At 44.9% G+C, this 12,916-nt stretch overlaps 1 protein-coding gene across 2 annotated transcripts; it reads right to left on the bottom strand.

The window, feature by feature from the left end:
- Nucleotides 1–8,332: 8,332 nt before the first annotated feature.
- Nucleotides 8,333–12,118, bottom strand: CFAP97D1 (CFAP97 domain containing 1). 2 transcript variants are annotated; one of them, XM_071219145.1, is made up of 6 exons: nucleotides 11,967–12,118; nucleotides 10,805–10,875; nucleotides 10,435–10,553; nucleotides 9,314–9,437; nucleotides 8,769–8,825; nucleotides 8,333–8,454 (listed from the first exon to the last, which is right to left on the bottom strand). In XM_071219145.1, exons 1-5 carry the CDS (start codon nucleotides 12,088–12,090, stop codon nucleotides 8,769–8,771), a joined length of 495 nt encoding a protein of 164 aa, XP_071075246.1. In that variant the 5' UTR covers nucleotides 12,091–12,118; the 3' UTR covers nucleotides 8,333–8,454. The 2 variants fall into 2 exon arrangements, with proteins under 2 accessions (XP_071075246.1, XP_024409248.2); XM_024553480.3 differs by lacking the exon at nucleotides 9,314–9,437 and having other exon boundaries at nucleotides 11,967–12,090.
- Between the last annotated feature and the right edge of the window lie 798 nt (nucleotides 12,119–12,916).

Below are 12,916 nucleotides of genomic sequence, written 5' to 3'. Positions count from 1 at the left end.
AATGTGTGAGAGATGCATCCATCAGTCGCCTCTCGCATGCCGCCAACCAGGACCTGGCCCCACAACCCAGGCATGTGTCCTGACTGGGAATCAAACCAGCGATCCTTCGGTTTGCAGGCTGGCGCTCAATCCACTGAGCCACACCAGCCAGGGCCCAAGGGGGTTTTTCCATGCAAATGAGGTACCCCGGGCTTCAAGCACCAACATGTTGATGGCCTGTACTTGCCCGGCACTGGAAAAGTGGCTCTCTGCCTTCTTAAATAGCGTACATGAACTTCTACGGAAGCCTGAGGCACACTTCGCCGTCAGTATGAGTTACTGTACTGTTCTGTGATACAAGGGTGTTTTCAGGGACTCTTGAGGAAGGTAGGGCTGCTTGTCTTCTTTCTAAAAACCCTCAGACACCTATAGTAGGGTCCTTGCTTTGTTTGATTTGTTCTATTCCACCACGTGTCCCTCTCGTTACTGACAGCTGTCCTGGTCCTTGCCTGTCCCTGCCTTCAGATGACAGAGGCTTCTGTCATGCTAGATCCCGGGAGACCAGATGAGACCTCTCGTTGAAACTGTGTCTAAGCCATGATACACATCAGTCCTGACTGTGAAAACCAAATATATAGGCTCTGAGTGTGGGCCTAACGGGCTGCCTCTGCCCAAAACCATCACACAGGATTTGGGAGATATCTTAGCCCAGAGAATTGCATGTCTTATTAGTAGCCGGTGTATATAGGTCTTTATTCTGCGCCAGGAGCTCTGCTAAGGCCTTTGGGTACATTGACACATACTCCGAACCTAACATAGGATTCTTGTCATACCCATTATACAATAAGAAAAACAAGGCTTAGAAAGTTTTATAAAATTAAAATTATAAAACATAAAAAAACAACAGAAGGAAATTTAAATAACATGTTCAAGCTCACACAGCTTTAAATAAATGGCAGAGCTCTGGTGTTTGAGCCCAAGACCAACACCAGAGATGGTCATTAATCACCATCCTACACGCCTTCATTCTTTTGGCGGTGCCATAACCGAGGCTACCTGTTAAATAATTGATTATAAGAGGAATATGTTCATGGCTAGAATTTACTGGAATATGTAGTGTGGCTGTAGCTTCTAATACTGAAAAGTATTAGAAATTTACACGTGCGAATTTCACAGCTCTTTTCCTCATGAGAAGAGAAGGAGATCGGGTTAATGGTGAAGCACCAGGGAAGAGATTTGCTGCCTGTTTACAAATTTCCATTTTTGCCTTGTTACGGGACACGTTTGCAACTTTCTAGCTCACTAACCTGGTAGGTTCGCTTCACCAGATCATGTTTTTTAGACCTTTCTAGCAAAAGGATGAGGACTTCCTTGTACTCACAGAATACTGGATTCTTATCAAGTGAAATTAGTCTCGAACTGTTTCACACACAAGTAGGGCAGGAGGGGCAGCTGCCCCTTGACTGCAGAACGGCACACACAACGTCGTATCTCACAGGAGAGCCGAGATCGAAAGTCCGCTCTCAGGCAGAAAACACGGACATCAAAAGTACTAGTGAAAAACCCCCTAGGGAGGCAGCTTGTTGGGGATCCTAACCATCTCTTAGCAAGTCCCCTCTGGGTGGTTTTCCTCCCGCTCAGGAACACAGTGGTTGAGCACCAGAGGACTTTTTTTTTTTTTTTTTTGCATTTTGTACTACTCGACAGACATTTTCTGCTTAATGTTTTTCCATAATTGTCAGTGGAAATGGTAATAATTCTCTTTATGTACATTAGGAAGCAAGGCATTGCAATGTAATGCCTGCTTTATTTCCTGTCCAAGTAGCTCTTTTCTCACCCCCGAGACAAGCTGTGTCTCCAGCTGTTTGTCTGATACCACGTGTGAGAGGAGAATGAATAGGGCCCTGGAGACAGAGGGTCCACTTGGCAAGTGTTTCTGCTGTTTGGAAAAAGCAGAAGAGTGTTGTTGAAAAAAATGCATATTGGTGGATGTGTATAATGCAATTCTAACTCCCACTTCAGCTGTTAATTTATACATTCTGAGCTCCTGGGCAAAAACGCCATAAAAATCCATCAGTCTGGGCCTCCACGCTAAGAAATCTTATTACATACTCTCGAGATGTACCTTGTTTTTCCCCCTTGAGCTTTCCAACTCAGGTGAGTTCTCTGCCTGTGTCTGCAACCGTAGAGCTTAGCGTAGGTCAGGGATGTTAAGTGGGCGGGGCATAGGCACTGCTGTCATCTATTCTCACACTCATTGGTCACAGCACTCTGCTGCTGAATCTAGGCACTGCCTCGGGGTCTTTCAGGACACTATCCGGTATCAGTTCAGCAGAATTAGCTAGTGAGTCAATCCTGTTTGCCATCCTTGATCTGAAAATTTGCAACTTTCTCTGCCACCCACTCCACTCCCTGTAGGAGGTGGATTTAAGAATGGTACAACCACCCATCCACTGCAGGAGTAGTTGGCTGTGTTAAATATTAACCAATCATGCCTGGACTGGTATATTTTTAAATGTACACATGTTTGAAGTCAGGTAACCCATCAAAAATTTGCATCCACTTATCAGTGTTACATCATTTATGCCACCAAACACAGGATTGTACATCCAAAAAAATGATAGCACCTGTCAATTTATTTAATAATGCAGACCAGCATATACAGGGTCTGGCAGAAGTAACGCCTGCTGGAGTGTGGTTGGTAGGGTAATAATATGGGTGTAATAATTTATCGTTTTAATTTGAACATTTCCCTTAAAATGTCCTATGGTGTGCTTAAGTGTGATATTGTTAGGTTACAGAATTACATGCTTATGCTTTTGTAATAAAAAAGGGGGGGCGTTATTTGTGCCGGACCCTGCGTATGCACAAAGCCTGTTCTTGAACCACACAGTTCAGACTCAGTGGGCATTTTCTATCTGATGGAGTGAATAGGGATTAGTTTCTTACTCTACTGTGTCCTGCCCTTTGAATACAGTTTCAAACCATTGCTTCCTTCCAAAGTCAGGTTTTAGAACAAGATGGTAGCGAACCACCTTCCCTCCTTCTCTCCTCTAACTATAATTAAATACCTTGGAAATGTATTCAAAAGACAGTGATGACAGAACTCTGCAAGTTGCAAAGATGACGAGCTGACTAGGGACCCGAGGACTTGAGGAACCACAATGTGAGTTTCCTGGGTGGTTCTTGTTTTTTCCATCTTCCACTTACCCCAGACTGGGCTCTGGAGAGGCCTGCAACCAGAACCACCACCAGCCGTAGACAGGAGAGAAAGAACAGCTTTCTTTGCTAAAGTACAGAGAAGGGGAAGCCCAATAGAGACCTAGTGGGGCACCCCCAGCCCTAGCTCCACACCAGGGCATCAGGGGGCCCAAGTCATTTGCAGGGGCAGTGAAGCCTTGCTCCCCACACAGCGGCATGAGGAAACGCAGGTGCCTGCCTGTGCAGAAGATGGCCCAGCGACACCATGCAGCCCAGGGAAGCACCTTTAGACCACAGAGGACATCAGCATGGATTGAGGAGGAGCAAAACCGCCACGACAAAGCAGACCAGAGTAGTGTTGCAAAGGTGCAGAACAGCTGAACTGTTGTTGGTGCTAAAACCCGTAAAAGCAGCAAGAACCTGTGCATTGCACCTAAACGGGATTCTTACCTGTGCAATAGTGGGTGCAAGTAGGATTAAGACATCCCTAATATAATAACCCAAATGTCCAGGATACAAAAGAAAATCTCTCTCATCATACCCCAAACCAGGAAAACCCTAATCTAAATAAGACAATCATCTGATACCAATACTGATAAAATTCAGATGTTAGCATTTACCTGATAAAGATTTTAAAGCAATTGTAATAAAAATGCTTCAACAATCAACCACAAATTCTCTTAAAGTGAAAACAGCAAAAGAAGCAATTATGAAAAACCGAATGAAAATTATAGAAATGAAAAACTATTATAAAATTAAAAACTTGGATGCACTCAGTGGTAGAGTGGAAACGCTGGAGGACCAAATCAGTGTCTTTGGGAACAGATCAGTAAATTTACTCAATCTGAAACACGGAGTCCCAGGGACCGTGGGACAACGACAAATGGGCTAAAACTGCATCATCTGGGTCCAGGAGGGGAGGAGACAGTGTGCGACTTGAAAGTAGTCAACAAAAGAATGGCTGGAAACCTTCCGAGTTTGGTGAAAGCTGTGAACGTACAGATTCAAGAAGCTAATAAACTCCAAATAGGATAAGCCCAAAGAAATCCATACCAAGACACACCATAACTAATCTTATGAAAACTAAGGACTAAGAAAAAAATCTTAGAAACAAGAAGGAATACCAATTCAAGTTCCATTTTAGTGTTGTCAGTAAAGGAAGCTATGAAGGCCAGAGAAAGTGACACACCGTTGGTCAAGTGTTGAAGGCAAAACCAAAAAACCTTGACTCCTGTATGGGATGAGACCGTCATTCGAGAATGAAAGGGAAGTAACATCGTTCTCAGAAGGAAACTCACAGAACTTGTTGACACTTATCCTTAAAGAATCGCTAATGAGAAGCCTCTAAACTGAAAGGAAACAGCAGAAGGCTGGGACCTTCAGAAAGGAAAAGCAACAAAATAGATAAAAACAGGAGTAAACAAAACAGATTATTCTTCACTTCTTGAGTTTCTTTACCCATATTTTCTGATCGAAGTAAAGGGTATTGTGACTCTCAATGTATATAGAGGAAATACATAAGACGGCTATTTTAAAGGTGACAAGGATAAAGGGACCAGTTGAAAGACATGGGCAAGTGGATAAGAAAACAACCCAACTAAGTGATGTCTATGAGTGTACACAGCGGGGTGGAAAGAAAGGACGGAAATGTATACAGGGTCCGGCAGAAGTAATGCCTGCTTGAGTGTGGTTGGTGGGGTAATAATAGGGGTGTAAGAATTCATAGTTTTAATTTGAACATTTCCCCTAAAATGTCATGGTGTGCTGGAGTGTGATATAGTTATGTTCCAGAATTACAGGCTGCCGATGTTGTAATAAAAGATTTTGTAATAAAATGGTACGTTATTTGTGCCAGACCCTGTATATTATGCAAACAGTTTTTAAAAAGCAGTAGTGGCTCCATTATTATCAGATAAAGTAGACGTTAGAGGAAGAAAATTAGTGGAGACAAAGAGGGACATTATATAATGTTAAAAGGATCACTCCACCAAAAAGATACAGCAAACCTAATTGTGGATGCACCAAACAACAGAACTTTAAAAGACATGAAGCAAAAACTGATAAGAACTGACAGGAGAAATAGGTAAATCCTTAGTTAAAATGGGGGGTTTCAACATTTTACTCTCAGCAATTGATAGAACAGAAAGTCGGCGAGGATGTAGAAGAAATGAACATCATCGACCAGGACCTAACTGACGTTTATGGAGCAGCCCCCCCCCCCCAAACAACAGCACAATAAACATTCTTTCCAAATGCCTGTGGAATATTCCCCTAGACAGACTATGTTAACACATTTAAAAGAATTGAAATGATAGAATAAGCTCTCCGACCGTAATGGAATCAAAGTAGAAATCAATAATACAACAGAAAAATCTCCAAACATTGGAAAGTGCATCAAATACGAACAGTCCATGGAAACTTCCTGGAGAATGGACTGTCTTGTATAAACAATGAATAGGTGTGGTCCAGGTGAAGAGGTAGAACTATGGATTTTTTTTTCCAGCTGGAGAGGGCAACAGAAAAATAAATGGAATGAGAAAACATGTTGAAAAAAATGAGTACCCTTAATGAGATACAAGGCTGCAAATGTTTGTCACTTCCATGAAATTCTAGTATCTGGGCCTCAATCTAGTCTGGGGAAATTTCCTACCTTATGAACTCTGGTGAGAAGCAGAGCCTGTGTCTAGACATGGAAAACGTCAGTTGCTTATTTTCCCAGCCTCCCTTGCAGCAAAGGAATGGACATATGATCTAAGTTACACGGATCAGATATACCTTTACTGACTTGGGAGCTAGTGACGCAGAATGGCAGAAACAATGGAGACTTTCTGAACACAGCAGTCGCAGGTCAGGGAGTCTGGTTCTGGGGGGAGCAGGGCCGCGGCACCCCCCGACCAGTCCTACAGCACGATTTCGGGCCTTGTTCCTTGGTGGGCCGCTTGAATCGTGGGTCGGCAGTTTTCTAGCGAGTGTTATTTCCTATTCTAATAAATCCTTTCCCTACGTAAGTCAGACAAAGTCAGTTTCTGTTGCTTGAAATTAAGAATTTGTATTGAGGGAGGCAGCAGAGATGGGGTCACAGGGGCCACGTTAACATACTTTGCACGCCATACTAAAAGTATGGCTTATTCTGGAAGGAATGGCAAGTGACAGAAGGTGTTAAAGTGAGAGGGGCATATTTTTGCATTAATAATACCAGTTGTTAATCAAGTTCCTGAAATATGGGCAGTAACACACACATAGACTGAGAAGTAGGACTGGTAGCTTTTAAAAAATGTAGGGAAGGGGGAGGGATGAAAGAGGGAGTGAAGTAAAAGGTGACCGCCACGTTTCTCCGCTGGATGTCTGGAAAATGCTGGTTCCTCACACTGAGATGGACCAGAACCAGTTCAATAATGAATTTATATTTGGGCAGTTTGATTTTTCTTTAAACTTTTTACATTGAGATAACTGTAGACTTACATGTGTGTAAGAAGTAATACAGAGAGATCCCATGGAGCCCTTCCGTCCCCGGTTTCCCGTGTGCGAAAACTAGCACAAAGCCCGACCAGATACTGACGCTGGCACGGTCAGGATACACAGTGCCTTCATCACTGATAATTGGGTGTCACCAAAGTTAAATGCTTTGCTCTGTGAAAGACCCCATTAGGATGACAAAAAGACAACTTACAAACTGAAAGAAAGTATTTTGCAAATCACATAATCCAAAAAAGGGCTTGTTTCTATAGTATATAAAGAACATTCAAAATTCAATATTTTGAAAAAGAACAATCCAATCAGAAAATAGGCAAAAGATACGCACAGACATTCCACCGAAGCAGGTAGGCAAATGGCAAGTAAGCACATGAAAGATGTTCAGCTTCGGCAAGTAGAGCAATGCAATGTGGGGTTTGACTAAACCCCACAAGCTCTCTCTACACATGTAGTAGAATGGCTAAATGAAATGACGATCATATCCATGCCAATGAGCATGCGGAAGCACTGCATCAGTTCTCCATTGCTGGTGGGAATGTGAATGGTGTAGCTACTCTGGAAAATAATTTTGTGGTTCCCTTTTAAATGAACTTAACATACAACTCCGCAGTTTCACTCTTGGGCATTTATCCCAGAGAAAAACTTTTCATGCAGACACTTGTGCACAAGTGTTTGTAGCAGCTTTATTCACAACAATCAAAAAACTAAAAACCACTCAATGCCCTTCAGTGTGTGAGTGGTTAAATAAACTTTGGTACATCCATACCACGGAATATTAGTCAGCAATAAAAAGGAATGAACTATTGGTACACACAACCCGTATGAACCTTGAGGAAATTATACGGAATGAAAAAAGCCCGTCTCAAAAGAATGGACACATACTGCATGATCCCACTGATGTAACTCTCATGAAATAACATAATGGCAGAGACAGAAAACTGACTTGCGATTGCCAGGGCTGAGGGATGGGAGGGAGAGGGTGGCTGTGGCTAAGAAGGCTGCTACAATAAAGTCTTTGGATGATGGTACAGTTAATGATCTTCAATGTGGCTGTAGCTGCACACACAATAAAACTGCACAGAGCTACCTATACACACAAACTGAGAGTATGTAGAGCTGGCGAGGCGTCGTACGTGCTCTGTAGTTCGCACCGATGCCAGTGTCCTGGTTTGATGCTGTTCTGTAGCTACATAAGATACTGCCATTGGGGGAAGTCGAGTGAAGGGTGCCCCCACCAGCCCCATACATTTGTCAGCAACTTCCTGTGAATCTAATTATTTTAAAGTAAAAAGTTTATGTGTGATGAGAACATTTAAGATTTTCTGTCTTTCAAAATAAGTCGGGCTCAGAACCAGCATGAGCAGTCACAGAAGCCACGCAATGAAAGCGTTCTCCGATTCCACAAATTCCCAGAGGAACCGATGGGATTCGTTCTGTGTCATCTGAACCTGAACTTCATTGTGTGCTCCTGTTTCCCATTATGACAGAGCTGAACTTGAGGCTGGATCATCTTCCCCCCACCTTTTCTTACCCCCAGAATGGTGGTGATGGATGGTGTATGTCTTAAAAAGTTCTCTCACTCTTTTTCTCTCATTAAAACTTCATAACCCCATTCTGTCCCCATTTTGGGATGGGACTTAAAGCCGTTGGGCACCTTAAATGTAACTTACTCATTTCATGTTCCAAGCTTTATTGTAGCATCCCTAAGATGGAGCATTTGGCCAGTTAGGAGTGTTTTGAGATTCTGAGCAGCTACAAAATCCTAGGGCCTCCTCTTGTATCTTTTCCGTGGTGAGTAACCTTGTATTCAGCGAGAAAAGAGGGAGAGAAACGGAGGACCACCAGTTATACAGAACTATCCTTTAGAAAGCCCGAGTATCCACTTACGACTCATGGAAAGCCTCAAAGCCGGTGACAAAAGACAGTCATTTCCTACTCAAAGGGAGAGAAAACAAAGGCAGACCTCTAAGTTCCCTGAATGGATGACCCATCGATTTTACAGAAGAGCAAATTCCCCTCTTAACTGGGCCCTTCACTGTCTATCTGGTTCTCAGGGTTGGTATCAAGTGTGGTCATCACGTTCTACAGTAAAGAGCAGCCTGGGTAGGACATACCTATTCATCTCGGGAGAGAAGATACCTTGTTGTATTTCTGATGTAACGTCTTGAATTCTTGAAGGAAAAAAAAATCAGGAAGGTTTATGGCAAAGCCAGGGTGCTGGCACAAAGTTGAAGTTCTAAATTCTTAGCACGGCTAGGAAAGTCTCACTGGTCAGAGCCATGGAATGGAGGTTTTAAAAATACTGCAAGTGGCTTTTTTTCCCCTCTTGAAGGGTCATTCCTAAATAAGGCATATTAACCACGTTCTGGATCGTACACCCTCCAAACTCTTGGCTTGGACATGCATCCGTCCTGAATGATGGAGGGATGAGGGAAGATGCTGCTGGATATTTTTCTGAACCCGGTGCATAATGGCTTTGCTACCAAGGGGATGTCCTTAGCTCCTGGAGGGTTTGCTTTGGGTGATTTTTCTTTTCCTGATTATTGTATTTCTCATGATCTTGCCCTCAGCCACTTATGGGTCCCTCCTGAGACTGACCCTACCTCGAACACAGACAAACTCTGTGCACACACAGGAATATCCCAGAGTCCCCACGTGCCTGCCAGTCCGCCTCGGACAACCTGCGGTCATAGTGGGGTTTGCGGTCGCTGAGCCTCTTCAGAATGCCCTGGTTTTCCATGGTGATTCTCACTAGGTCCCGGTTCCTTGCTTCTCTGTTTAAGCTGGAAAAAAAACCCCACAAAACCCCACAAAACCACAAAACCCTGAGATGGGTGAAAAAGAAAATTCTGCTGCTGGTTGGGAACGGGGGTGACCAAGTCATGATGTCAGAGACCCAGGCTGCTGCACGCTGGGCCCCGAGGCCTCCGGAGCCAGACCGCTCTCTGGGAAACGTGCACAGCAGTGGACATGGCCATCACTGGCAGCTTCACATCAGCGGTTCTCAGTCCCACTGTGTACTAGAAGCTTCTGCTTCATTGGTCTGGGGTGCAGCTTATACAAAGTGGCATTTTGTAAAAAGCCCTTTAGGAATTATGTGAAACAAGAATTGAGGACGTCTGATTTCTGTGATGAGGGAAGGTCTTGCCTACGGGTCAATCCCAATGACTGGGGAGGAGTTTTGCTCCACCTTACTTCCTTCGGCTTTCAGGTCAACTGCAGATGTATGAGGGTACAGGAAAGGCAACTTGACTCTTCCCCAGTGCACACATATGTGCACACACACACACCCTTCTCTCCCTTGCACACACTTCTGCAGCCCTGGCCACATTGCATTTTTACATGAGTGTCTCTCCTGTCAGACCTGGGTTCTCTGAGGTTAGGAAATACATATCTTATTTGATCCCTGAATTCGCGGTGCTGAGCACATAGTAGCTCAGCAAACCTTTGTGGAACCGATTCTTAAGAATGCTGTGTTATATAGTCTCGGCTATGCCCACCATTTTACAAAAGCACGCAGCGCTTTCCTGTGACAAACTCTGAACAGGACTCTGAAATCAGTCTCTTAGAGGACATAAAAGCTCTTTAACGCTAGGAAAGTTCTCCATTTTTTGGTAGTTTTCATCCCCCTCAACATGGTCTCTTTGATTGTCCCTCAAAAGAACGTCCCTTCAGTCTTCCTCCCGCTCAGGAGAACCTTGCACTAAAACCCAACAAGGGGAAAGTCATTTTTGACTTTCCAAAAAAAAAAAAATGAAGAAAAAAAACCCAAAACACTACCTTTTGGAAAAATATTCGTTCCAGCAATCCACCTGGGCGGGGCCGCGATGGGCATTGGCGATCTTCTGACACAGTTGCTTGTTTTCATACTCGATTTTGTCGATTCTCTTTTGTTCACCCTGGTGAGAAAGCGCCCCCACCCCCCGGGGTGACATCATGGCTACACTGTGCTCCCGCACACGTGGTTTAACACCCTTCTCTTCCGGGATTGTGGGAAAGGGCAGACTGGGGGCCACAGTGGGGACTGGGGGCAGAGCTGGGGGTGCTGTGCATGGGGAGGAGGAGAACTAAGGAATCTTTTGGTTGGGTGGCTATTTAGGACACAGATGAAACTCAGTAAGGCCCATCTGCAGACGGCAAGAACAAATACCTGTAGTTTGCTCAGTTTCAAAATGTGATGTGTGTGCGCCACTGGAGGTTTGGTGTCAACGGCAGGTTTCACTGGAGAAGGAGAAAAGAGAGCAATGGTACCTCATCGGTGTCCCCTTCGCGGCCTCAGAAAACCTCACACTCTAGGCAATAACCCTGCTTCATGAACAGTAGGATTTTGTATTCAGACCTTCGTTCAGGAATTTAATTTCCCAGATTGATGTCTTCAAAGAATTTTGAGCAAGAAATAAAAGAATGGTAAGGGTTAGAAAAGTGAAATGTACAGAGATTGTCCACTGAAGCCTGTGGAAGAGCTTCTCTCTCACCTTCCCCACTAGGACTAGCTTGTCTACTGCGTGCGGAAGTCCTACCCTCTTTCTAGCTTACTTTGGCTTTGAAGAGTTTCAAGAAGCATTTCTATCAAATGAACTCCCTTGACGCGGATCCCGGCCTGCAGGATCCGGTGTTGTGGCTGCTGTATACAAATATACACGGACTACAGAAATCCTGTGGAGGGAAAGGGATGGCATGGCAAGAGAGAGGGTGAGAGGGCTAGAGAGAGCCGACCCCCTGCCTGGACAGGCTTTTATTGTTTTTCTGGGCACATTACATGGAGGATGGTCCTCATTTACTATGCACAGGTTCACCACAGGTGATTACCTTTTAAGGACAACAAAGGACAGAATACTGCTAATTACTTCAAAGACAAGGATGTTACAGCTCAAGGGGGAAACTGCTCACACTCCATACTTGGGTGGTTTAGCACAGACTTTAGGAAGTTAAAGATACTCAGTAAACATTTGCTGCCTCAATTCAGGGTGAGGGAGTTTTAGCAAGAGCAAGCCTCATAGCAGCCTATGTACAATGCAGGCCTGATTTCCCACTGGAGAACCTATCCATGGACGTGGGTCCTTCCCACCAACCTCACTTCCCACTGGCTTTTCCGAGTGGGGGCTGAGCCACATTTCCCACGCTTGGAACGGTTCCTCACACTCCCTGGTGGGAGAAGTTTTGTCACCGATGCTAATGTCCTCTTGACCCAGCTCAGCAGATAAGGCCACAGTATCGCAAAGCTATGTACTGGTCTAGTTTACCGTCAGCTTCTCCAAGGTGGGCCTCCCCTGACCCCCGACGGCAGTGTCCAACCCAAACTGCCCACATACCTATTTCTATCCTATTCTTGTGAGATATATAGTTGGCAAGGTCCAGTTTCCTTCTGAAGGTTGTGGTCTGCCTGAGATTAGAGACGATTACAGGATAGGCTAGATAATCCAGGGAATTGTTCATCTTCTCTTCCTAGTCGCACTTCAGAAATGAGGCAGCTAGGCTCCTCTGTGAGGTACTTAGCTGTTCCCAGGATGGGTTGTCATAGTTACCCAGTTGTGACATCAGGGATAGGTCTCAGGGAAGGAGGAGCAGTAGCAGAGTGTGCCTGCTTGTCCTTGGGCTTCTCTTTTGAAAGCTAACCTAGACCCAAGTCAAGATGAAGGGCGAGGAACTCAGAAGCATTCTCACCTGCCTGGAAGGCAGATGCCCCCAGCACCAGCAGGAAGAGGTGCGGTGTGTGGGGGCATGTGGGGGGCTGGCGCTAGGTGGTGAAGAAAGCCATACCTTGGGCTATAAGCTAAGTAGTCTCCACTGCAGTGGTTCCCCTAAAAGTGTGAGACCATAAGCTTTTCGGGGAGGTGAATGATGACCTGAATGATAACCTGATCCAACGTCTTCACTTTGCAAGTGAGGAAACCGGAAGTCCAGAGCAGCAGCCAAGCAGCTCGGGATCCAACTTAGTGGCCGCGCTGGGCTCAGAGTGTGGGGTTCCTGAATTCCCAGGACGACATTGGCTTTTTGGAGGGGTGGGTGAATCTGCCCTTTTCATGACAGTGGGGGAGGACAGAGACTGTGCCTTTTGACACTCTGCGGCTCATAGCGGGCTGGCGGCTGTTCAGGAAGGTCTGCGAAGGAGACACTCATCTCCACAGTAGCACTGGGAGAATAACACCTGCTGGGTGCTCCCTATTAATGCTGGGCTCTTTCCTTAAATGTCACCATTTAATCTTCCAAACAGCCCGAGGAGTTAGGAACTGGTATTATTATCCCGCCCCACCTCCTTTTT

The sequence above is a fragment of the Desmodus rotundus genome, chromosome 9 (genome assembly GCF_022682495.2).
Source record: "Desmodus rotundus isolate HL8 chromosome 9, HLdesRot8A.1, whole genome shotgun sequence".
In the NCBI taxonomy this organism is placed as follows: Eukaryota; Metazoa; Chordata; class Mammalia; order Chiroptera; family Phyllostomidae; genus Desmodus; species Desmodus rotundus.
Note: the sequence above shows the minus strand (reverse complement) of the source record. Positions and strands in the feature narration are given on the sequence as shown.

Coding starts and splice junctions, on each gene's coding strand:
- CFAP97D1 (XM_071219145.1), bottom strand. CDS start 12,090: ATGAACAATTCCCTGGATTATCTAGCCTATCCTGTAATCGTCTCTAAT. Junction 10,876..11,966: donor CAAGAATAGGATAGAAATAG/GTATGTGGGCAG, acceptor CTCCTTCTCCAG/TGAAACCTGCCGTTGACACC. Junction 10,554..10,804: donor TGAAACTGAGCAAACTACAG/GTATTTGTTCTT, acceptor CTTTCTCACCAG/GGTGAACAAAAGAGAATCGA.